Source organism: Pongo pygmaeus, chromosome 21 (genome assembly GCF_028885625.2).
Source record: "Pongo pygmaeus isolate AG05252 chromosome 21, NHGRI_mPonPyg2-v2.0_pri, whole genome shotgun sequence".
Classification (NCBI taxonomy): Eukaryota; Metazoa; Chordata; class Mammalia; order Primates; family Hominidae; genus Pongo; species Pongo pygmaeus.
Window position 1 is genome coordinate 4585866 of NC_072394.2, and position 24698 is coordinate 4610563.

At 37.6% G+C, this 24698-nt stretch overlaps 1 protein-coding gene and 1 long non-coding RNA gene across 6 annotated transcripts in view; one reads left to right on the top strand and one right to left on the bottom strand.

Annotated features, from left to right (window-relative positions):
• LOC134738909 (uncharacterized) overlaps positions 1-24698 on the bottom strand; it is a 208977-nt gene that overhangs the window by 12279 nt on the left and 172000 nt on the right. Inside the window, exons 4-5 of the long non-coding RNA XR_010125181.1 lie at positions 5635-5739; positions 5217-5267 (exon numbers count right to left, since the gene is read on the bottom strand). This is a non-coding gene — a long non-coding RNA (uncharacterized LOC134738909). The remainder of the gene's footprint in view (positions 1-5216; positions 5268-5634; positions 5740-24698) is intronic.
• Positions 12572-24698, top strand: part of ANKEF1 (ankyrin repeat and EF-hand domain containing 1) — a 41032-nt gene continuing 28905 nt past the window's right edge. For 4 of the 5 annotated variants that reach the window (XR_008496024.2, XR_008496022.2, XR_008496023.2 and 1 more), the window contains exons 1-5: positions 12601-12993; positions 16000-16389; positions 20837-21036; positions 22097-22246; positions 23274-23397. Coding sequence is in view for 2 of the 5 variants with exons in the window: in XM_063659307.1 (XP_063515377.1) it covers positions 16044-16389; positions 20837-21036; positions 22097-22246; positions 23274-23397 (820 nt within the window). In the remaining 3 variants the exon portion in view is untranslated. Of the gene's footprint in view, positions 12994-15999; positions 16390-20836; positions 21037-22096; positions 22247-23273; positions 23398-24698 lie in introns of all 5 variants that reach the window. The other variant, XM_054466451.1, reaches the window with a different exon arrangement.

Consider the following 24698-nt stretch of genomic DNA (forward strand, 5'->3'; position numbering starts at 1 on the left):
ATCAAGCCTTGTCTTACTTCAGGTTCCTAGAAATAGAACATGAGGCAGGTATTCTTTCTTGCTTGGTGATTTATTGAGGAAGTGCTCTCAGAGGAAACTGGTAAGAGGCTGAGGAGAACAGGAGAGGACAGGAGAAGGGGGCTGAGCACAGATGGGAATCCAACTGGAATCTGGCCTTTGCTGATTACCAGAGCAGCTCTGGGTGCGAATGGCGAAGTGCTGTTCTATTGACAAACTCAACTCAAGTGACATTCCACGCAGCACTGCCAAATTCTGTCCCATAACTCTGCTAGCTCTTCAACAAGAAGTGACTTGAGGCAACACAGTTACAGAAAACAGCACAAGAACCAAGGATACTAAACACAGTGACTTAAATGTTTTTAGATAAGAGGAAGCAATGAGATACTATAGGGTTTTGTTTTCATTTCTGTGCAATGGAAAACTAGTATTAAATATTTATTAATTAGGAGGAAATGACAATGCTGACTTCTGTCTGCATTATAGACAAAATTGAGTTCTCCAACCATGAGGCAAGGTGCTGGCTTTTTGTACCCCTGCACTATTCATTTGATAGGTGAGTGGACTGTAACTTCCAGGCGTCTCTTGGTAGGTGGGCCCCACTGGCCAAGGGCATGTCCCAGGAGAGTGAATGGCTGTGAGCCACTAGCAGTAGCAGTCACAGCAGCTGGGGGAAAACATACTGGTCAGGTAAAGGGCCAGCATCTACCAAGGTCCAGTTCCACAATTAGTGGAGAAATATTTAATAACATTATTTTTAAAAATAATTAGGCTATATGACTTTGATACTTTTTCTCTAGCAGAGTGGCTGAAGAGAAGCAGGTTTTTAACTGGGTTTTTATTTCTGTTTTGTCTGTAGCCAAAGCCATGCTGATGTTTGATAGATTTATTTATTTTTTTAAAGAGATGGGGTTTCACCATATTGGCCATGCTGGTCTCGAACTCCTGACCTCAAGTGATCCACCCGCCTTGGCCTCCCAAACTGTTGAGATTACAGGCGTGAGCCACCGCGCCCAGCCAGAATTTTTTTCCTAAAGAATAGAACAACATTATAAAATTTTATGCATTAAGGACAAATTTTATTTTATGATTTTCATTTCAGTGAGTCACAAGATACTCAACACAAAATGAAACTTCACAAAATTTCACAAAATGAAAAATTCATTTCAGATTCAATATCCACCTCCATCATCCATATTCATTCTTCCAATGTGTCAGGGCAGAAATTTGTAGTATGTGTCTTCTCTACCTCACACAATTTGCCCTAACTTTAATATATACTCAGGAATTACTGGCTTTTCACTGTTTCTATGATTCCCGTGTGTAATATACAATACTTACCACGCATACAATAATACAATAATTCTGTGACACAACCACACCTAAATTGGTAAGTTTATAAGATTATAAGCTGAGAGGTTTTGCTGATCTTGGCTGAGCTCACTGGTAGGTCTTCTGGTCTTCACTGGGGTTCACTCAAACACAAGCAGCTGACAGTTGGCTGATCTAGGATGGCCTCAGCTGGGATGACAGGCTGTTTCCTCACCTTCCAGCAGGCAAGCCAGTCCCAAGAAAGAGAAGGGTGACACATGGAGGCCATTAATTGAGCCCATCACATGAAATGCATCTGCCACACCATCAGAGTCTGATACCAACTCTCACCTGGATGTTTGCAATCACCTAACTTTTCTCCTTTCATTCACTATGCTGCCTTACAAACCTATTCTCCACAAATCAGCTAGAGCAAACCTTTTAAATCCTAAGTAGAATGCTACCATTCCTCTGCTCAAACTACTGGAGAGGAGATGCCACAGTCTTTACTATGGTTTTCAAGACCCTATGAGAGGTAGCCCTGTCTTACCACCATAGCCTCCTACCACTGCCCCAACATGCACACCGAGTTCCGGCCACAGCATCTGCTTCCTCTTTATTGATCTGCCAAGGACATGAATGACTCAGAATCTCAAACTTATTCTTCCCTCAGAATCCACTGAGCCTACTCCCTCTTTTTCTCAAATGGCAACTTCTCAGAGATGCCTTCTCTGGCCAACCTATATGTACTAAAACCTCCATCCAGCACTCTATGTCATCCTTACCATGGTTTATTTTTCTTCATAGCACCTATCAATTGGTGAAGTATGATATATGCATTTTTGTTTGTCTGCATCTCTCTCCCTGCACTAGTATGGGAACTCCACGAGACTGGAGAGCGTGCTTATTTTGTTCACTGCTGTAACCCCAGCGTCTAGAATAGTGCCTGGCACACAGTAGGTGTTCAATAATGATTTGTTAAGCTAAGCCAATGAATAAATATTCTCTTGCCTATGAGATGATGTTTAAAATTTTTCAATTATTCATAACTGCCTGTAAGGAATGAATGTTAGTGAATTACTGTGATACCAATGAAAGTTAAATGATGCAATGAAGATCGGGCGGATCACAAGGTCAGGAGTTTGAGACCATCCTGGCCAATATGGTGAAACCACTTCTCTACTAAAAATACCAAAATTAGCTGGGCATCGTGGCAGGCCCCTGTAGTCCCAGCTACTCAGGAGGCTGAGGCAGGAGACTCGCTTGAACCCGGGAAGTGGAGGTTGCAGTGAGCCGAGATCACGCCAGTGCACTCCAGCCAGCCTGGGCGACAGAGTGAGACTCTGTCTCAAGAAAAAAAAAAAAAGATCTAAATATTATTATTGTTTGCCATCACCTTATCTGCTCTCTTGGCTTTACGTCGTGCTTAGATCTTTTCCAGGTGCAATTTGAATTGATGCAAATAATGGAAACTAGAACAGAAGTTCATATTGCCCTATTGTATTACACTATTGGACTCATCTTTCAGTATCACCAGGTGCATAAGGAAAATTTCAAAAGTAATTCAAGAGAAAGAAATATGATCGCAGCTTAACACAATGTAAATTTATTCTTTGTACTTTTTGTCTAAATGCTTTGCCTAAAAGACTGAAAGACGTTTTATATTAGTTAGAATACTTGAGGGTAATAACATAAAAAGTTTCCTTTCCAACTTGTTTATAAAAGGAAATCTTCACTGTTTTGAACATCAGTTATTTGAAACTTTTAAGTTGTTAGCACAGGAAAAGCAACAAAATTCTAAGTGCCGTAATCACTTTACTGCGTGGTCATATGAAATCAAGGCAATGTTATGAGTATTACTGGAAAGCTGGACAGAGTAATGGGAAAAGTGACTAAAAGTATGCAAAGCTAAGCAGATTGTGTCTCTAGAGTATTTCCCATCTCAAGTTTAGTTATTTACTAATTTGGCAATATCTGACCTATCTTTACTTGTGAGAAAATAAACAAACACATAAACCAACTCCCAGAACATGGTTATACATAGGTATAGCCTATGACTTTGAATGTGTTTGTTTGAATAGCATAAAACAAAATAAAAAATAAAATCTTGTTATAGTGCAAGAAATGGCAGTCATTAAACTAAGATGAGGCAAGTGTTATGAAGTATGAAAATATGGTACTTGAATTCTATTTATTAGAAAGTCTTCACTGAGCTGAGCATGTTTTTTTTTTAACAAATTCAATTACTGATTTGAATATTTATTATACTTAATTATTGCAGCCATGAAAAGAGGTGCTGGCTGAGGCTGCATTTAATAAAAACATTTAATCAGCTTGAGGTTAGTAAACCATTTAATTTGTTTTTTCATGAAGATTTAACTTCTAGAATAATTTCATTTATGTATTTTTAGGTATAGCCCTAGATTCTGGTCTACATAGTATACAAATCATTTTAGAATGACACTAGGTTATTTCAACTGCTTTTCTAGAGAAGTGTTAATTAAGGGAGTAAAGTTTTGGCTTTTTCCATAATTGAAATAAATGTACAATGAGCAGTAACATCCTGATTTCACTGCTATTTTGTTTAATCAACATAATGATTGAGATTTACTTTGTATATATATGGAAGAGTGAAAGGAGGTTGGGAAGGAATAACTATCAATTAATATAGGCGATCTAGTAGTTATTTTTGCAAATCAACTATAATTTCTGAATAGATAGTCAGACCGTATTTACATTACATAGAAGAGGCACACACCAAAAGATTTAACAAATGTACCAAATATTGGTGAATATTTAGTTAGGTACCAAAAGGATGTTGTATAAATTAGGATGCTTTTGGCCATAAGAGACTCATCTCAAAAATGGCTTGAAAATATGGGGAATTATTATCTCACTTAGTGTGAAGTTAAAGGTAGGGCAAGTCCAAATTAATTCAAGTTAATTAAAGCCCCAAGTTCTTGGAATTTGCTCTGCTAGTCTTAGCTGGTTAGCCTTTGTCCTGAAGTTTGTAACTTCATGACAAGAAGATGATTGCAGTATTTTCTAAGTATAAAGCCTGAAGGTGTAAACCAGCTAGTCTCAGCAAAACCATTGATGCATGGTCACCTTTCCCTTAGTTGACAAATACTTGCCTTCCAGATATTTTGAATCAGAATGGGCATTTTAACTAAGATCCAGTGCAACTAAAGGCAATAATCAAACAAATGATAAAATAATTATTCTGAGCTGAAAACACAAGTCTGAATATTGGATGAGGTTCCTGATTTCCAGGCAGAATTGATAAGCAAAGATATCAACCTAAACACATCCTGGTTATAGTCTAACATTTAAAGAATAAATAGGAAAAGATTACAAACTTTAAGGAAGAAATAACAACTTACACATAAAACAAAAAGGAAAAGGTATCTGTTGTTAGATTTACCACCTGCTAGATAAGAGCAGAATAACCATTCACTAGGAGAAAATGGGAGAAGCTAGAAGATACTGGAGTAATATTTATAGAGTACTGAAGAAAAAACAAAAAACAGAAATTCAATACACAGCTAAGATATCATCTACCTGAAAATGACACATGGTAAAATACAGGGTAAAATAAGGATATTTGCAGATTCACAAGGAGAAGTTAGCCTTCATGTACTCAGCTGAGGACAATCCTAGAGACAAAACTCTAACAAAAACAAACTAGCCAGGTGCAGTGGTGCGGGCCTGTAGTTTCAGCTACTCAAGAGGCTGAAGTAAGAGGATCACTGGAGCCCAGGGGTTCTGGGCTGTACTGAGCTATGCTGATCAGGTGTCCGCACTAAGTTTGCCATCAATATGATGACTTCCCAGGTAGGAAATGGAACAGGTGAAAACTCTCATGCTGATCAGTAGTGGAATCATACCTGTGAGTAACCACTGTACTCCAACCTGGGCAACATAGCAAGACCCCATCTCTAAAAAACAAACAAACAAGCAAAAATGATTCAGACAAATGTCAAGATAGAGAGAGTAAAAGAAGAAAGTATTGAAAGCCCTTCAACATAAATTGGATCAGATAATAAAAATAATAGCAAAGTTCTTTTCATGCTGTATCCTTAATTCCTCATCATAATCTTAGGAAGTGAATGTATTAATTATCTTTTCCTATATAACAAATTACTCCCAAAACTTAGCAGCTTCAAACAACAAATATTATTTCACAATTTCTGTGGTCAAGAATTTGGAAGTAGTGGCTCTGGCTCAGGGTCTCATTTAAGGTGGTAGTCAGGATGCCAGGCAGGGCTGCAGGCATTGAGGCTGCTTTCTCAATGGCCCACTCACATGGCTGTAGGCTGGAGGCCTCATTTTCTCACCACACGGGCCTCTTCATAGGACTGCCCGAGTGTCCTTACGGTGTGGCAGCTGGCTTCCCCCAGAGTGAACATTCTGAGAGAGAGAGAAAGAGAGAGTTAGAAGGCACAAAGTCTTTTATGACTTCATCTCATATGTCACATGCTGTCACTTCCACTGTATCCTATTCACCAGAAGTGAGAGACTAAATTCACCAAACAGAAAAGTGAAGGAGAATGAGGCTCCAGTTTTTTGGGGGAGAGTTGAAGAATGTACAGATATTTTGAACAGCCACAATATAATTCTTCTTTTCACTGAAGCACAAAAAATTTTATTTAACTTGTCCAAGTTTACACGATTAGCAGGCAACACCTTTGAGAAAAAAATCCATGTAGTCTGATAGGAGCACCCAAACTCACAACCACAATGTGAATCTAACTGCTTTTCAATGAAAAAAGAAAGAAAGAATCCCTTCAAATGTGGCACATGCATTCACATGGAGCATTCATACTGTCACTGATAGTACCATAGTTATCTGGAATTAGAAGTTCTAACTTATCTTGGCCAAACTGAAGACTTAGGGCTGAGTAGAAGGTTGGAGGGATGTAAGGTCGTTCTCAAGATCTCATCTAGGAGAAGAAAACAAAATGGGGAAGTAGAAGACAAAATGCTTTTTTAGGTTGAGAAGGGACTGGGAGAATCAAGCATCTAGAAACGGGCACAAAGAGTTACTTTATTTCATTAAAAAAAAAGATGTTTGATTATTAATGCCTGAAAACAGAAGGTGATTATTAATGGGATGAAAAAGTTCATCAGATTCTCCAAGTTAGTAAGGAGGGACTTGAAGACCAAATTGATAACAATAAAAAAAAAAAGATATCATGGTAGAATAATCTAGATAATAAGCAATCAATGAGACTGAGAAAATAAAATCAAGTATATCACTTGTTACACTAAATATTAATATACCAGGTTCTCTCAATAAAAAACAGAGAAAGTCAAATTGGATTAAATAAGAACAAAAAGTTATCTATGTAGTATTTCTCAGAAACATTCTTATAAACAAATTGATAATGAAAGATTAAAAATAAGAGAGTTGAGGCAAAGCAAGCAAGAAGAAATAAATATTAAACAAGGAGAAATTAAAGGTTATGGACATTACCTAAGAAAAAGGATGACATAGTGTTACAGTGGCAAAAATTAGGAAGCAGATGACATAAATCTATATGCACAAACAGTATGGCCAGAAAATACATTAATTAAAAATTACTAGAAATATAAGATGAGTTTGATTAAAATACACTTATTACAAGGGATTTAACATATAAAAATTAGGCTGATGTGGTAAATTTAAATATAATCAAATGTTTATGAAAATAGAACAATACAACGAAGTTGATTACATATATTCATTTTCCAGATAATATACTTTATGCCTATGAAATAGTTCTTAAAGTCAATTATATATGGCCAGGCGCGGTGGCTCACGCCTGTAATCCCAGCACTTTGGGAGGCCGAGGCAGGTGGATCACGAGGTCAGGAGATCGAGACCATGCTGGCTAACACAGTGAAACCCCGTCTCTACTAAAAAAACAAACAAACAAAAATTTAGCTGGGCATGGTGGCGGGAGCCTGTAGTACCAGCTACTCAGGAGGCTGAGGCAGGAGAATGGCGTGAACCCAGGAGGTGGAGCTTGCAGTGAGCAGAGATTGCGCCACTGCACTCCAGCCTGGGCGACAGAGTGAGACTCCGTCTCAAAAAAAAAAAAAAAAAAAATCAATTATATATTTAACCACACACACACACACACGCACATGCACCTTTTCTAAAAAATTGGGATTTAATAGCCATATTATCTGATCATAGGCTGTTGAAGATAAATGATTTAAAGGTGGCCTAAAGTTTAAGTACTTGCAAATTAAGAAACATCCTCTCCACATCAAAGAGAAAATCACAACTAATGTTACTAATTTTCTAGGAAGCAATTTAAAGAACACTTAATCCAAAACCTATGAGATGCAGATGAAACTGTGTTCAGGGGAGAATGTATAGCCTTAAATGCTTACACTGATAAAGTGAATGAAAGAAAAAAATAGTTTTTATCCTAAGAAATTAGGAAAAAAGCAAATAAAGTGAAATATACTACTAAGAAATAAAGGCAAAATTACTGAATTTAATGAAATAGAAAACGATAAAATATATTAGAAAGGATAAAAAGGACTTAAAAAATCTGCTCTTTTAAAGAATCTATAAAACAGAAAGCCTTATGATTCAGATTAAAGAAAAAAAGTTTGTGTATGTGTGTGTGTGTTTATTATTAAGAAAGGAAATATAATTTCACAATCAAAGAAGTTTCAAAGAATTACAGTTATATGGCAATAAATTTGAAGACTGAGAGGACACAGAAGATTGTGTAACAAATTACAAATTATGAAAATTGACCTTATTCTGAAGTAGAAAACAGGAATAGATCAAGTTTCATGCAAGAGTTTGGAAAGATGATTAAAAATGTACCCTCTAAAGAGCAAGCTGGGCATGGTGGCTCATGCCTGTAGCCCTAGCTACATGGGTAGCTGAGGCAGAAAGATCACTTGAGCCTAGAAGTCCAGAAGTTCGAGGCTACAGTGAGCTATGATTGTGCCAGTGCCCTCCAGAAGAGAGAAAGAAAGAAGGAAAGAAAGAAAGAAAGAAAGAAAGAAAGAGCAGAAAGCAGATCAGACCAGATTTCATAGCTGTATTCTGTCTATCCTTAAAGAATAAATAGTTTCACTTATATTTTAAATATTCTAGACGACAGAAGAAGGAAGAAAGTTCTTAGGAACAGATAAGAGAATTCAGAAGAACCAAGATTCAGTAGCCTACAAAGAATAAAAATATGCTCATAGCAAGACAGCTTTTGAGATACTCATTTCAAATTCACAAAAACTCCCCCATGCAATCTTAAAGAGGCTTTACTTTATTTAAGCCAAAGAAAAGTGCAGATCCTGATATGAATATATTTATCTACAAACGACTCATATTATAAAGTAATACTATTCAACTCTCATTCATTCAAGAGGTGTTCTGTAATTGTTCCAATATAAAGGAGTCAAAACAATTTCTTAATGGAAGTATTAAGTAGTGCTCTATGTTGTCAACTAATTTATTTCCCATTTCAAATGTTATTTGACATGTTTTCATTTCTCTTTTGGAAGGAAACAACTAAATATGTTATCAATCCATCATTTACTTGTACATTAAATAAGGTTCTAAATCACTGCACAGTGTAAAATGGCAAATAGACTTCCCCATAACACAAAGCCATCCTGAAAAGTTTTGTTTGTTTTGGAAGAAAAAAATTTTAAAACCTGACCACTATAGCATATGAATTTTGTAAATAATTATGAAAAGAAAACAACAATAACAAAACTCTACTAATCTTAGCTCAATCTTATAAGAAGTTCCATAATGAGTCATCAAATTTTATTTCCAATTAAATATGTTATCACCCAGTAGTATGCCATACCAGCTTCTAATTCATACTTCAATTATCTTCTAATTTAAATTAATGACTATAATTGCTGTTATAGAACAACAGCTCTATAGCCTGCTTTTCAGACCAGTAAATAAGAGTTTAAGGGCTTGTGATAGCAAATGCAGTTTCTTACTGGATTTTAAGAAAAATTTTTATAAAAATGTGTGAGGTTATTCAATAGAATCACATTCAATTTGCCAAGCATTTTGCAGAATGCCTAGGACTATGTAAGAAGTATTAAATTTGCAAGCCCTTTGAATAGTTGTAATTTAAAGATAAAAATTGGTTTTATACCAGACAAAGATAGAAACACAAGTTAGGTTATTAGAGAATTTAGCCAGTGCATCAGTTTGTATCGTAACTCGTTGGCAAGAACGTGTACTTTTCTGTCACCTCCCAACTAGCTATGTTTTGAGCAGTAGGAATATTTAATACCCTTTCCTCCCATTTTTCCTTTGTGTTGTCCAAATTCTGACAACTCTACTGCCAGATAGCTCAGGGCAAAAATGATAAAGTTCAAGTTAAGAAGGCTCTGCAGTGTTCTCAGTTCTCCTCTGGTGAAAGAGGAGAAAGGTTGTGTTTAATTACTAATCTGGGATTTCCAAAACTTTACCCATGCCCTGCCTGTCCCCTCATTAGCATGAAGCTGTTATTTAAATAGTTCAGCAATAACGACTTTAGTAGCCTCCCTAGGTTAAAAAGATTGAAATTAAATGTGTTTATCTATTGTTCTACTATTCAGTTACCTGATTATAAAATCAAAGATTATTTCATGAAACTCAGTACCCCTTCGGGGAAAAAAAAAAAAAATCCCTAAAACAAAGTTAGGAGAGTGAATCGGACCACATGCTTATCTCCAAGGTCTCAATCAACCAACAAATGCTTATCCAACTTCTATTCAAAATATTTGCACCAGTAGTTCTGATATGACCCAAGCAGAGTTTACACATTATTAATCTACTCCTTTCAGTCTTCTAGATATGTTTCCTCCAAAATCTACCAGATTCTCAAATAACTTAAGGAACTTTCTCCAGAATAGAAACAAGGTTGTCACTGATATCAACTTTGTCTCCAAACATGGGGAAGATTATCACTGGAAAGATCTATTGATGACCTGTAATACATAGTTGGAACTGTTTATCCACAGAAGTATTCCCCAAGAATCAACCACAGAGCCAAGATGGAGCTTATCTCATTGTAATGCATACTTCTTTTATGGCTTGTGAGGGCAGTTCATACTATTCTGATTTTACAACTAAGACCCAAGGAACCTGAGTGACTTGTTCATCATTGCTAAGCTCCATTATGTCAAAAAAACAAACTCAAATGTGAGGCTTTGCCTACACTGAGAAACAGTAGTTCAAGAAACGGTGCCCTGGTTCTGTTAAAATAATCTGAGAGTTATCTGATAAGTAGTTGAGGGTGAATAGGGTAGCTTGACAATAAATTTACACTCAAATATCTCCAAGGAATCAAACTTACAGATTAATAATTAGTAATCAGGTCATGTAAAGTAAATTATGAAAGAGGATTGGTACCAAGATTGGCAGAAAGTTTTTTGTGTGACAAAACCAAGTTTTGGCTAAGATACACACTGCTGATGGGAGTCTAAATTGCTATATATATCTGGAAAACAAGTTGTCTTTATCTTGATATTATAAATAACCTATAACCCAGAAATTTAACTCCTAGACATACACCCTAGCGAAACTCTTGAACGGGTGCATCCAAAGACATGTATAAACGTGATCATAGTAGTATTGCTTTTAGTAGCAAATTCTGGAAACATCCCAAATGTCTATCAATGGTAGAATTGATTTGAAAGGGGTGTGGAATGGTAATACAATGGAATAACATACAGCTGTTTAGATAAAGGAACTCCAATTAAACATATCAACAAAGATACATTTCAAAAACAAGACGTTGAAAGGAAAAAGGTCATCAAAACAATACACAATATTCTACCACATTTTTATAAATTCTCAAAATATGAAATATTAAACATGCATTATTTAGGGAGGCATTCATATATATCAATGCATTTTTAAGAGGCTGGGATGATAAATGTAAAATTCAGAACAGGTATTATCTCTGGGAACAGGAAGAGGAGGATGCAGTGTTGGGAAGAAATACACGTAAGTACAGCAGTAGAGGCAGACTTTTTTTTCCTTTTTCTTTTTCCTTTATTTTTCGTAGCTTTCTTTTTCGTTAGCTATGGTATGCTTTGTATTTTTTGTACTTTCCATATATCATACAGTATATTTTGGTGTGCATGAAATAGTCCTTAATAACATTTTTATTATTTTTTATTTGACTTTTAAGTTCAGAGGTACATGTGCAGATTTGTCATATAGGTAAACTTGTGTCATGCGGTTTTGTTGCACAAATTATTTTCTCACCCAGCTATTAAGATTAGTACCCATTAGTTAATTTTCCTGATCCCCTCCCTCCTCCCACTCTCCACTCTCTACCCTCCAATAGGCCCCAGTGTGTGCTGTTCCCCTCTGTGTGCCCATGTGTTCTCATCACTTAGCTCTCACTCATAAGTGAGAACATGCAGTATTGGGTCTTCTGTTTCTGTGTTAGCTTGCTAAGGATAATTGCCTCCAGCTCCATATTCCTGCAAAAGACATAATTTTGTTCTTTTTTATGGCTGTATAGTATTTCATGGTGTATATGTACCACATTATCTTCAGCCAGTCTATCATTGATGGGAATTTAGGTTGACTCCATGTCTTTGCTCTTAACATTTTTAAACAGTCTCTGAGTAGAATAGGGTAGGTTGGTGTAAGGAATTACTGTTTTTAATTGGAAGCAATTACATACAGCATTAAAAAGCATATATATATAGACACACATATATATGTTTTACATTCACATAATCAAACCAAAGCTTTCAGAATTTTGCGCCAAAAAGCATGTGTGGAGGGAGAGAGAGGGGTGTTATGGTGCATTTGTAGGCCCTGAAATAAAATGATCTCCATATTTGCTTCCATTTGTGTATAAATATTTTTTAAGCATATATGCATCCTAGAGTATGGAAAGAAAATTTCTGGGAAGATTTACAAGAATCTGTGGCAGTTGAGAGTAGGTTCACTTTCGCTTTATTGTGTAATTTATTGTATTTTTCATTTAATTGTACTTTGTAAACTATTTATTGTATATTTGATTTCATTTTTTTAATTGCCATATGCAGCTTTAATTTTATAACTAAATTACGTTCTGACCCAGGGCAGGAGGTGGGAGAAGAGGATGAGAGAAGGGCGGAATCCTCAAGACAGCAGCATTCTGCGCGCCGTCCTGGAACGCCCAGCGCAGCTACCCCATCCCGCCCAGGCCGGCAGGCCACCTGGCGTAGAAGCCAGGAGCGAGGGGCGGAGGCGGGGGCGGAGGCGGAGGCGGAGGCGGAGGCGGAGGCGGAGGCGGAGGCGGAGGCGAGCGCCGCCACATCTCGCACGCTGCGGTTGCCCCGGCAGCCGCGCCCTGCGTGGCCGAAGCTCACAATCAGCCCGGTCCCTCGGGGTCCCACCCCGCCCCATGCGCTCACCTGCCCGCGCGCTCGCCCTCCGGGGACCCGGGGCCCATGGACGCACACATCCGGCCCATGGACACACACATCCAGCCCTGCTGTCAAGCGCGCCAGCTCGCCAGCCCTACCCAAAGGGACACCATTCACGCCTGGGTGCCTCTGCCGGGCTCCGGGAGCCCAAGGTCGTGGCTGGGCCAGCGCTGAGCGTCAGAGGAGGCGAGCAGGGGCCTCCCTGGTCGCCCCAGCAGGTCCAGGCGCATAGGTGCCCAGAGATCCCTGGCTTCTGATCGCCCGGAAGACTAAGAGGTGAGCATGACACGTGGCCTTTCCTTTGACATTACATCTCTACCCGCTCCACTGCTCTCTTCTCCAGATTTTTCTGGAGACTAAAAAGTGGAAAGCACAGTAGAGAACCCCCAACATGTAAACTATCGCTTACACTTGTGGGTGAGCTGAAACCCACAAAAGTTTGGTGTTTTCATAGGGAGCCTATATTGAAGGACTTTGCTAAATATTTTACAAGGATCATATCTCATTTCCTTTTCACACAGCCCCATGAAGTGGGCACCATTGCTATTCCCAGTTCACAGATGCAGAAACTGAGGTACAAACTAGGTAGGTAGCATATCCATATTTATCCAACTAGTTTTAGTGTAAATAATGATACAGGGAAGGGAGGATCACAACGGATTTCCCCACCTCAAACCCTACACTCCACTGTACCAAGCTTGTCTTCCTCCATTCCTCTTTCTAATGATCCTCCCTTGTCGCACAGCCCCCTTTGAGAGTTAAATGACCTGAACACACGCACATTCCCACAGATTTTCATGTAATTTCCGAGTATTCAGACCCTGAACATGGACCTCAAGTTAAGACATTCTGCTCTATTCCACTACCTTGGTAGATGGTTAGATGTGTCTAAGGTGGCCCAGGGTCATGCTGGGGAAAAGTGCAGGTGTGCTTGTATGTGGAGGATCCTATATGCTGCTCAATTTACAAGGAACCCACGACTCAAGGGCTACACTTGTGTGATTTCCTGCAGTGGGGTGAGCTCTTGGTCAGTCTTAGCAGTTGATTGTAAAGGACACTACACAGGGAGCTGTGCCCTCTCCCCAGCACTTCAGGGCTTTAGCTGGGAGGGAGGCAGTCCACAGGAAACCAACCCATGGACCTACTGAATTCATCATTGTAGCTGCTAATTAATTCTCCATAAGGGATGGGTGCTAACAGAGGCAACATTGAAGTCCCTGATTGGGAAATCCCTATTTTCACAAATCAAGTGGCATTGATTCAGTCTAATCATTACCTATGTAGGAGCATCTTGCCCTATTCCATAGATGACACATATACATATGCAGTATGATGACACTGCACCTAATCGGAATATGGCTGATAGGAATAAAACAAGCCACAAATAGCAGCTAAGGTGAACGTCACCAAGCCATGCAGCAAAGTTCAAGTGGATGACTCTGAGGCAGCCTCAGTTGGTTCCCTAGTCCACCACACATTATAAACAGATTAAAAGGCAAAGGAGGCCTAGCCCGGTGGCTCATGCCTATAGTCCCAACACTTTGGGAGGCTGAGGCAGGTGGATCACCCGAGGTCAGGCGGGTGGATCACCTGAGGTCAGGAGTTCAAGATCAGCCTGGCCAACATGGTGAAACCCTGTCTTTACCAAAAATACAAAAATTAGCCAGGCGTGGTGGTGGGCACCTGTAATCCCAGCTACTCGGGAGGCTGAGGCAGGAGAATCGCTTGAACCTGGGAGGTGGAGGTTGCAGGGAGCCGAGATTACGCCACTACACTCCAGCCTGGGTGACAGAGCAAGAGTTGGGCTGAGGGTCAAGGGTCATGGGATAGGGCGAGACACCAGGGGAGTGTGTGAGGACAGAAAAGAGTCTTGAGGACCTAGCCCTGGGCACCCAACATAGGCTTCTTGAAACGGGGAGTCAGCAAAGGAGACTGAGCAGGAGGGGGCATTGGTGTTGGATGGAAGCAGGCAATGGAGATGTTGTGGTGCCTAGAGAGACACATTTAAAGGAGAGAGAGCTCACTGCCATAGAGAATGTAGGTGAGGGAGCAGGCTTGCGATGGAGAAAGATGGTGCATAGTTTCAGCTTTTGTAGTAAGATGGAATCTTTTCATTGCAAATGTTGGAAACCCAGCTAACTAGCTTATGCCAAAATAAGGTGACGGGGGGAGAAGATATATTTACCCATAAAGTGGTAGATGGCTTCTGGCACCATGGAATCCATGTTGCAACTAATGCCATCAATCTCAGTCTCTCTCTATCTTCCAAGCATGGACTCTCTCTGTGGCACCCAAGAGAGCTACCTGCAGCCCCAGCCCCACACCATACTGCTTAACAACTTCAGCAGAATAGTCTTCCCTCATAATTCTGGATGATGGGCTGCTGATTGGTTGATGTCTTTTATGCACATATGCTTGAGCTTCAGTGTACCTGGAAAGGGATGGTTCCCTCAAATGGGCCAAGCCTAGGCCACAGACCCTTTCCTCTGGCAGGGGACAGAAGGGACAGCCCCATCCAAACGACCCAGATAGGATTCCCTATGTGATAGTGGAGTTCTTTTCTCATAAGAAATGAAGAAACAACTGGATTCCCTATGTGATAATGGAGTTCTTTTCTCATAAGAAATGAAGAAACAACTGGTCATACCTAGCATGACCTGCTACTCAATCCAAAAGATTTTCCATACAAGGAGGTAAAATTACATACTAGAATGCTCATCACAATTTAACAGGGGGATTGTTTATGAAGATTTGCAGCTTCCTTGCAGCCATTTAACTACATCTTTTCCACTTAAGATGACATGGGAATCACTCATCACATCTCTGATATGTTACAGAGCCCAGTAGATTTGTTTATACTGAACACCTCAAAATTATATGTTTTTATAACACCTTAAAACTATTAAAACCTGTATGATCTCTCTATCGTGCTGGTGTGAAACCATGTAGATAGATGGTGGGAACTCAAACCCTTACCATGGCAATTTAGTTAACCTCAGCTTCTTCATGGTAAAATGGTAAAGTGTGGTGAGGAGGGAAGGTTAAATGGATAATAAGAAAACCACCTGGCAAACTATTTTTAATTATTATGGAAGATTTGTTTGAACTGTTTTAACTTTATGCCCACTCAATATATTTTTGGTATTTATGTGTAAATCCTACTTTCTGAACATTTCTTAAAAAACAATCTGTGTTCTTAAGGAAGTTCCAAAATATTGTTATTTAATCAAAATGAAGATGATAAAATTAACTTTGAGTTATTTTTCTTTTTTGTTGCTTCAGCTTTAGTTTTGGTCCAGAAAGCATTTTCAAGGAGCTGGTCAAGCATGGCTTTAGCAGATAAGAGACTTGAGAACTTACAGATCTACAAAGTTCTTCAATGTGTGCGGAGCAAAGACAAGAAGCAGATAGAGAAGCTGACCAAGCTTGGATACCCTGAACTAATCAATTATACAGACCCCATTAATGGACTTAGTGCTTTGCACTTAGCCTCAGTTTCCAATGATATTGATATGGTCAGCTTTCTCCTTGACCTTGGTGCTCACCCTGATGTGCAAGACCGAATGGGCTGTACTCCCACAATGAGGGCTGCAGAACTGGGCCATGAATTGTCAATGGAAATATTAGCAAAGGCAAAGGCTGATATGACTATAGTTGATAATGAAGGAAAAGGTAAAAATTCCAACATTCTCTCCAGCAGATTGCAATTCACTTTGTAGCCAGAAAGCAATAACATGGACTCTTTTTGTTTTCCAGCTTTGGAAGTGAATTACTTATGGTTTTAACGGAAAGGCTAAATTCTCACTCCTATACCTAAACCTAACTGTCTCCTCATACTTTGAAAATGAGATAGCTATATCTTAGGGAAATCAGTTATGAGAGCTTGCTCATATACTTAGATTAATTTGTGTTTGGTGGTTTCTTTTAAATGTGGAGAATTTTGAACATTATACACACTGATTATTCATTATAAATTATAAACTCTTGTTCAAAACAAAGATGAAGTAGAGCATTTCTTATTCTTTTTTTACATTCTAGAATTTCAGGCAGCACTACACCTAGGACTCCAAAAGGATTTTGACCCCCTAAATAGCAGTCTGATGTAGGAAGGACTTGCACTTGGAAACTTGAAAGGACTAAAGTCAATTCTCCATAAACTCCAACTTTCTAGGATCGTTTAAAAATGTATTTGGAAATACAACTTCAAACTTTAGACATGACCTTTCAACAATGATTCAGATCAAACAGCTGCACTTCCACACCGTTAATCCCATCATCTCAAGACCATGGTCTGAGGACTTCTTGCCCAAATAACTTAAGGTTCAGGCAAGAATTGACACAGCCTCATAAAAATAACTGAGATAATTACCAATATGCTTAATGTAAACTGGTAGGTTTAAGCAGTTGTCCTGAGTTTCTGCAGATACAAGGCCATTAACATCAGCCCTGCAATGGAGAAATGAATCTCATTTGATAATGTGAATATTTACTGACAAGAGCAAAATCTACTTTTCTAACTCTCTCCAGACTTTGTGTTTGATGTGATTACTTGCTTAGAACAAAAGAGGACAAAGAAAAGGGATAATTACATATTTAATTGTACCACGTAACAAAATAAACTTCAGATGCATTCAGGGGCCAGATGTATTTTGAAATGTTAAATTCTGAAAAAATGGTATCCTCTGAAAGCTCTATAGAATACCATTTCCCAAAGTGTGTTCCATGGACCACTGAATTGCCAGGATGTTGAGAAGTGCTACAGGCAAAATTGGTTCCACGGTCACATTCATTAGAGACACATTTTAGGCATTTATCTTTCACGTTGTTAGCTCAAAAATGGTGACATTTTCCATATTTATTTGACCACAAAATAATTTTTTTAATGGCATCTTATATGCCTGGAGTTTTGTGGACTAACCTTTGGGAATCACTGTAATAGAGAAACGTTTAACTTACTGAGTTTGAAACAGAGATACAAATCACAAAGAAAAAAAGAGAGAAATTCTTTAGCATAACAATGTAAAAGTGTAAATTTTTTTTAAAAAATCAAGGTAAAATTGGAAACAAGGTCAAGTAAATACTTGCAGCAAATGCAACAGGCATACGGCTAAAGGAAACAAATCTCATGGGCAGAACTGAAACTATAAAAGGAAACAAATGTAAAATCTTGTTTCACACATAAGCTTGTTAGGGTGGCTGCCTGCAGCCCTCACTCTGCATAACCCAAGGTACTGCCCATTGTACAGAGTACATTGTCTCTTCCCACATCAACAATCCTCACTCAGCTTGCACGTCCCTCAGTTTGGCTGCCACTGGCCAAAGTGCTTTGCTTATTCCACAGTACCCTCTCTGTCATTGACGTCCTATTTTCTGGTGACTCATGTTTGACTCACTGTACATCGTTCCTAAAGGATAAGCAAACATTTAAATGGCTAAGTGGGTCTTTAGAATGTGAGACATGCCCTAGGCCTAAGCTGCACTTTCTCTTGGAACAATTTTACAGAATATGGAGAAGGTAAAGCTCTAAGCCAATACATTATTTCTTGTATGTTGTCCTAGGGAATTAATTACAGTGTGGAATCATTCTCCTTAAAAGTTAAGCTGTAATAGTTCCTTATAGCACCCATTCCCATTCCATTGGTTTTTGCATTTATAGGAATGTGTACTCAGTCCTCAATGCCGTATGCCAGTTCTATGATAAGGTACAATATTTTTCAAACTGTTTTCCCTTCAATTTAGGAATGCTGATTCGTGTTCTTTGTGGCTTAAAGAGTCAGCCCAGATACACTTTAACTGTGTGTTGCACATGCCATCATCATGAAATATTCATTTCATAAGTGGCTCTGGGCCTTTTGTAATGAATTCAGCCTCCTTGGGTATTATGCTTAGGTTGTTTTGCTGTTGCTGTTGTTGTTGTTTTGCTCTGTTCTTGCCTTCTATGTCTTGCTCTGTCTTTGACTTTCTCTTTTCAGTAATATCCTTGACAATCTTTTCTTTTTTTTTTTTTAACTGTTCTGAGTAACCCTATTTTAGGTACATCCGTTTATATAAAATACATTTAGGTTTTGATTTTCATATATATTTTATTTTTTATTTTAATGGTGGAATTTATCCAATTTATAGTTATCTAGATTTCCCATAGGTTTGGCTTCAGAAACATCATTTATTTTATATTGTGAAGGCAAAATATATCTAATATATAAAATATATGTGAAAGTATTGTCATATATGGTCCATATATTTGTTTTGCTTTGCTGTATATGTGTGTTTTTCTTTATATGCTTGTAAGTGTATTTTCTAAAATCGATGGGCTGTTTTTAATTATTTTAATGGTTAACTTGATACTTCATGTGCCCTTAAACCTGTTTATTGAGTTAGCATCTTAAACAGTATTCATTGATTCTTTACTCTGTTTAGTAAGATTAGTACAATAGTATAAATTAGATAAGATTAGTACAATAACCCTTCCTCTTACCTCCGCTACTTCCCTTCTACCACTCAATTTTATACTCAATTATAATTACTTAGTTCTTTCAATGATTCCCTTTTAAATAATAAGTACCTTGTACTTTATCTCCTTACCTGCTTTACGTACTATCTCAGTCTTAGCCCTAAAATATGAGAAGATCAAATACTTATACTATTTCTCCTTCCTTCCCTTCCCTCCAAATTTTTGATAAATTATATTATTTTTACATTATTATGAATTGCAATATATTATTCTCTATCTAAAATTACTAAGGTGACTTAGCTTTGGTTCTGTGGCTAAAGAGATTCAGTATTTATGACTGTTCTTTTAGTCACATATTCTCTATTGATCTCTTGGAAAACTCACTTTTGCCTTCAAGTAGTTTAAGTCACTTCTTTGGGCTTATATCCCTGATTACTTATATCCTTAGGACTATACATGTCTGTTGCTTTTACATGAACAAAGTCTTGATTGGGTATAAAAGTTTCCTGTTATTTTCCCAAGTTATAGTGTAGAGATCCTTTAATTATACTGTAGCATTGAATGTTGTTGTGATAAATTTTTGAGGGCAGCTGGACTTTTCCCCTTTATGGATTAGTTGAATTTTTGCCTGCATTCTTATGAGACAGTTTCTTTGCTTAGCTTTACCTAGGCATGCCTTGTTGACTGTTCTTAAGCAACTTTTCCTAAGACCCAACATACCCTTTTAATCTTAGGATTCAGGTCTATCTTTGCACTTTTATTTTAGAACAAGTTATATTTAATTTCTTTGCTATCATGGAAATGAATTAGCCAGTAATTTTCACTGGTATGTCTTTTCTAGTATGTATCCTTTTTGCATGGCTTTCAGTATCAGTTTCCTTTTTCCTTGCAGTATTTTTTTTAATAGGTTGCATAGTGGTTTCTTTTTTGGTTATTCTTTGAATGAAGTCCCTTTTTTGGAATGAACTCATTACAAAGTCAGTTTGGAGTTTGATTGTTATTTACCTAGGACTTTCTTAGTAACACTCTGCCCTGGGTTTATAACAGTAACCCTGATGTGTAGTATGCTTTTGACATGGATTATATTGAAGGCCTGTATGTTACAGGTCCTGGGTGTAGGGATTTAGCGTTTTCCTTTCTCCAGTGGAACAAAATGATTTGCTAAAATGGCAGAGCCACTTGCCATCTAATTTTTCATCTCTTGACTGCTATACCGACAGCCTGCTTCTAACAAACATGGCCGGTCTACACATTTCATCACCCAGTACCATCTCTTTTGCCATTCTGCAGTTTTAGAGGGGACCGGGGGACTTACCAGTAGCCTTTTGGCACACATAGCTATAGCCCTGCGCATTCCAAGAAGGGACACTCAGGGTACGTACTGCAAGATGCCAAATACTCAGGGTCAACAGGGTTCACCTATCAGCACTCCAGTTCTTCCATAAGCAAGGTCCTATCACATGTGGTTGTGACTGTTTTCTAACTACATCAGGAATTAAGATTTTTTGTTTTTTGTTTTCTGTCTTGGTGTCTTAGTTGGTTTCAGAGAGGAAACTGAGGCAGATATGCCTTTAACTGGCTAAATATGGATTTTTAATAATTTTACTTTCCTTCCTGTCAAATATGTATAGCTGTTAAATACTCTCTGGGGATTTTATTTCTCTGCAGGTGTTTTGTTTTACTGCATTTTACCGACTAAGCGGCATTATCGCTGTGCTCTGATCGCCCTTGAACATGGTGCAGATGTCAACAATTTTACCTATGAAGGAAAGCCAATATTCCTTAGAGCTTGTGAAGATGCACATGATGTTAAAGATGTGTGCCTGACACTTTTGGAGAAAGGAGCCAATCCCAATGCAATCAACTCAGTATGGCTATTCTTGTGTTTACAAATATTTCTTGTTTCAATTACAGCATAGTATCATCTTTGCATTTAAATGTGATGCCATTATCCTGTTAGCTGATAGACTGTTCATTTTGATTCAAAATGCTTGAAGATGGTATACTTTGATTATCTTCATATTGCTGTGGCTCTATAGTCTGTTTCCTAATTATGTTTGGAAATTTGGTATTTATTATGCATAATGTCAAGGTACCATTATAGGAAATAATAAAAAAAGGCATTGCTGATGCATAATAGGATGTATCTTCTTAGAAAGAAAATATATAGTTCTGCCGTTTCTTTTCTTTTCCCTTTTTTTTTTGGAGACAGGGTCTCACTCCGTTGCCCAGGTTGGAGTGCAGTGGTCCAATCTTGGCTCCCTGCAACCTCTGCCCCTCAGGTTCAAGCAGTTCTCCTGCCTCAGCCTCCCGAGTAGCTGGGATTACAGGTGCACGCCACCATGCCCCGCTAATTATTTTTTGTATTTTTAGTAGAGACAGGGTTTTACCATGTTGGCCAGGCTGATTTCGAATTCTTGGCCTCAAGTGATCTGCCCACCTCTGCCTTCCAAAGCGCTGGGATTACAGGCATGCTCAGCCTAGTTCTGTTGTTTCTTATATCAATTTTGTTCACTCTCCTTATTTGGCTAATTTTGAGTTTTCTTGTAATTGCCCTTTCTTGACACTAAACATTGATTTTCTTCTCATTATAAAACACCTATGACCTAATTTTATATTAGGTATTGATTTTTATCTCTTTTTCTCCCTTTTTATTCTGCTCTATTTGCAAGAAATATATTTTTTAGCATGATATTCTCACAGGGGCATGCAGTGTGACCTTGACTCTGATTTTAGAATTCTACGTTTTGGATACTGACCCATTGTACTTGCTTAATTTTTCCTCTTTGTTAAATGAAGCTAAGAAAAATGTAGAGAACTAAACTTGTAAGTGTAAAGCTAAGGTCAAATGGATTCAGACTGTATTTGTACTGATTCTGCTACTTAGTATGATGGGTATAAACAGCGTCTCATCTGTTTCATGTCCAGTCCACAGGCCGCACAGCTTTAATGGAAGCGTCAAGAGAAGGGGTAGTGGAAATAGTTCGAGGCATATTGGAAAGAGGAGGTGAAGTGAATGCATTTGACAATGACAGGCATCATGCCGCTCATTTTGCTGCTAAAGGAGGCTTTTTCGATGTAATAATCTATTCTTTGCTTTAAAATTTGTTGCTAAAACTTTTCTGTCCTTTTTCTCAAATTTTTTATATGTCATATAGAGTACGCTAAGGCAGACATTTTTCTGAGTTACCTAGTTGTTTTCATCTTGATTTCCTCAAATAATTCTAAAATTATATTTTTAAAAACTTTATCTCTTTATTTAGTTTTATGTGTTTGCTAATTTACTTATTTAATATTATTCATAGTATTTTTCTGTACACTCGATGATAACGATTTAAAACTTCTGCCACCTGGGACTACTGTATTTTATGACTTCATTACATACTAGAATCTTCAAAATATAATATGATCTAATTATGGGAGAACAATGCCCTCATACTCTTATCTCCATGGTTTTGTGTGTATTAGATATTGATATACCTGAATTTTAAACTCAAGTATTCTGATTATCTAAACATACAGCAAAGAATATCTCACTGATACAGTAACATTGCAGAAACAAAATAAAAACACTATTTTTTTAAATTCTTAATTTCATCTGAAATTTCTTTACTCAATTTCTTTGAGTTTTAACATAGTTATCTTCATTTATATCACTATTTTCCCTGCAATATAAGTATACACAAAGATAGAAACCACGTTTGGTAAAGAATTTTCCCCTTGGATGCTGTTTTCCATGCTCTGATGCTTTCTTAAATTACCTACACTAACAAAAATGGTAGTGCCCCGTCTAAGTATAGAGTTTTCTATCCTCTAGATCAATGCTATTTAATAGAACTTCTGGTGATGATGGACATATTCTATGTTTGTGCTATACAACACAGTACAACACAATGGCCACGTGGCTTTTGAGTACTTTAAATGTGGCTAGTGAAACAAACAAATGAAACTTAAATATTTTTAGTTTAGTTCATTTCAATTTGAATTTTCAGTAGTCATATGTGGCTAATTGATATTGTCCTGGATAGTGCCGGTCTAGCTGTCAGTTTTTATATAGTAGATGTACATTCCTATTCCTCCACAATATCCACTGTTTATTTTACAGATATTGAAGCTTCTTTTTGCCTACAATGGAGACTTGGGGCTGATTTCGATAAATGGGAACACACCACTTCATTATGCTGCCATGGGTGGTTTTGCAGATTGCTGTAAATATATAGCTCAGCGAGGTAAAATTGTCTAGCAATTTTGTGCTTAAAGTACTTATGATTTACCCATGTCATAGATAAGCAGAGAATTTGGGCCTATCACTTGTCAGTGGCTTATTTTTTTCTATAGCAAAACCTCACTCATATGTAGAAAGAAAATTGAAAATTATTTCTTATACTACCCTCTGTTAAATCATGAATCTGCTCTTAAAAGTGATGAAAACCCATTTGTCCATAAATTTTAGGTTATTGTTAAAAACCTAAAGGGGATTGTTCCTGAGCCAACTAATTATTCAAATACTTATGGTTGAGGGCAGGGTGTGGTGGCTCATGCCTGTAATCCCAGCACTTTGGGAGGCTGAAGCAGGTGGATCACTTGAGGTCAGGAGTTCACCACCAGCCTGGCCAACAAGGCAAAACCGCACCTCTACTAACAATGCAAAAAAACATTAGCCAGGCATGGTGACGGCGCCTGTAATCCCAGTTACTTGGGAGGCTAAGGCACGAGAATCACTTGAATCTGAGAGGCAAAGGTTGCAGTGAGCCAAGATCGTGCCACTGCACTCCAGCCTGTGTCTCAACAAACAAACAAACAACAACAAAAAACTTACAGTTGTTTAAGTTCCTTATTTTAAAAATGCCAACATCAATCTAAAAAAGGACACACACTGGAAACCATTTGCTTTCATTTGAATTTTTAATTAGTTTATTTTAAACAATGTTCCATTGTGTCAAATGCAAAGATAACTTTTCTGGATAATTTGCAGTTATGGGGAAAATAATTTGGGGGAAAACATGAAATGAAAATTTTCATGGAAAATTTGAAATGTAAGCAGAATTTTTAATATTAGATTTTCCTGTAGCTTTTAAGTATTAATTTAGAAATATGAACTATATCATATATAGCTTAATGAGTTTCTTAAAATGAAAATATTAGTTAATTATATTTAAGGATATGAATTTTTTGTTAATTACATGCTAATTAAATGCACATTAAAAGCTTTTTTACTCTGTTAGAGATAGAACTGCATTTTGCAGAACTGTATATATTTTTTCTAGTTTATGAGAAATAGGCAAAAACTTAAAGTTCAACGACTCTATAATAGAGCAAAGAAAGTGTTTTATTTTTCTGTCTTCCACACAGACAGAAAATTTTAGAAGTCACTAAAATTATAAATAAAACTAACATGCCCGCATAACTATAATAGCATAATAACGTCCATTTTTACTTGTATGAATGTATACTTTCCCTATGGCCCCAGTGTGATAAACCCTTTTAGCAAATGAGAAAAAATATATCAAATGCAATTCTGGTTCTCTCA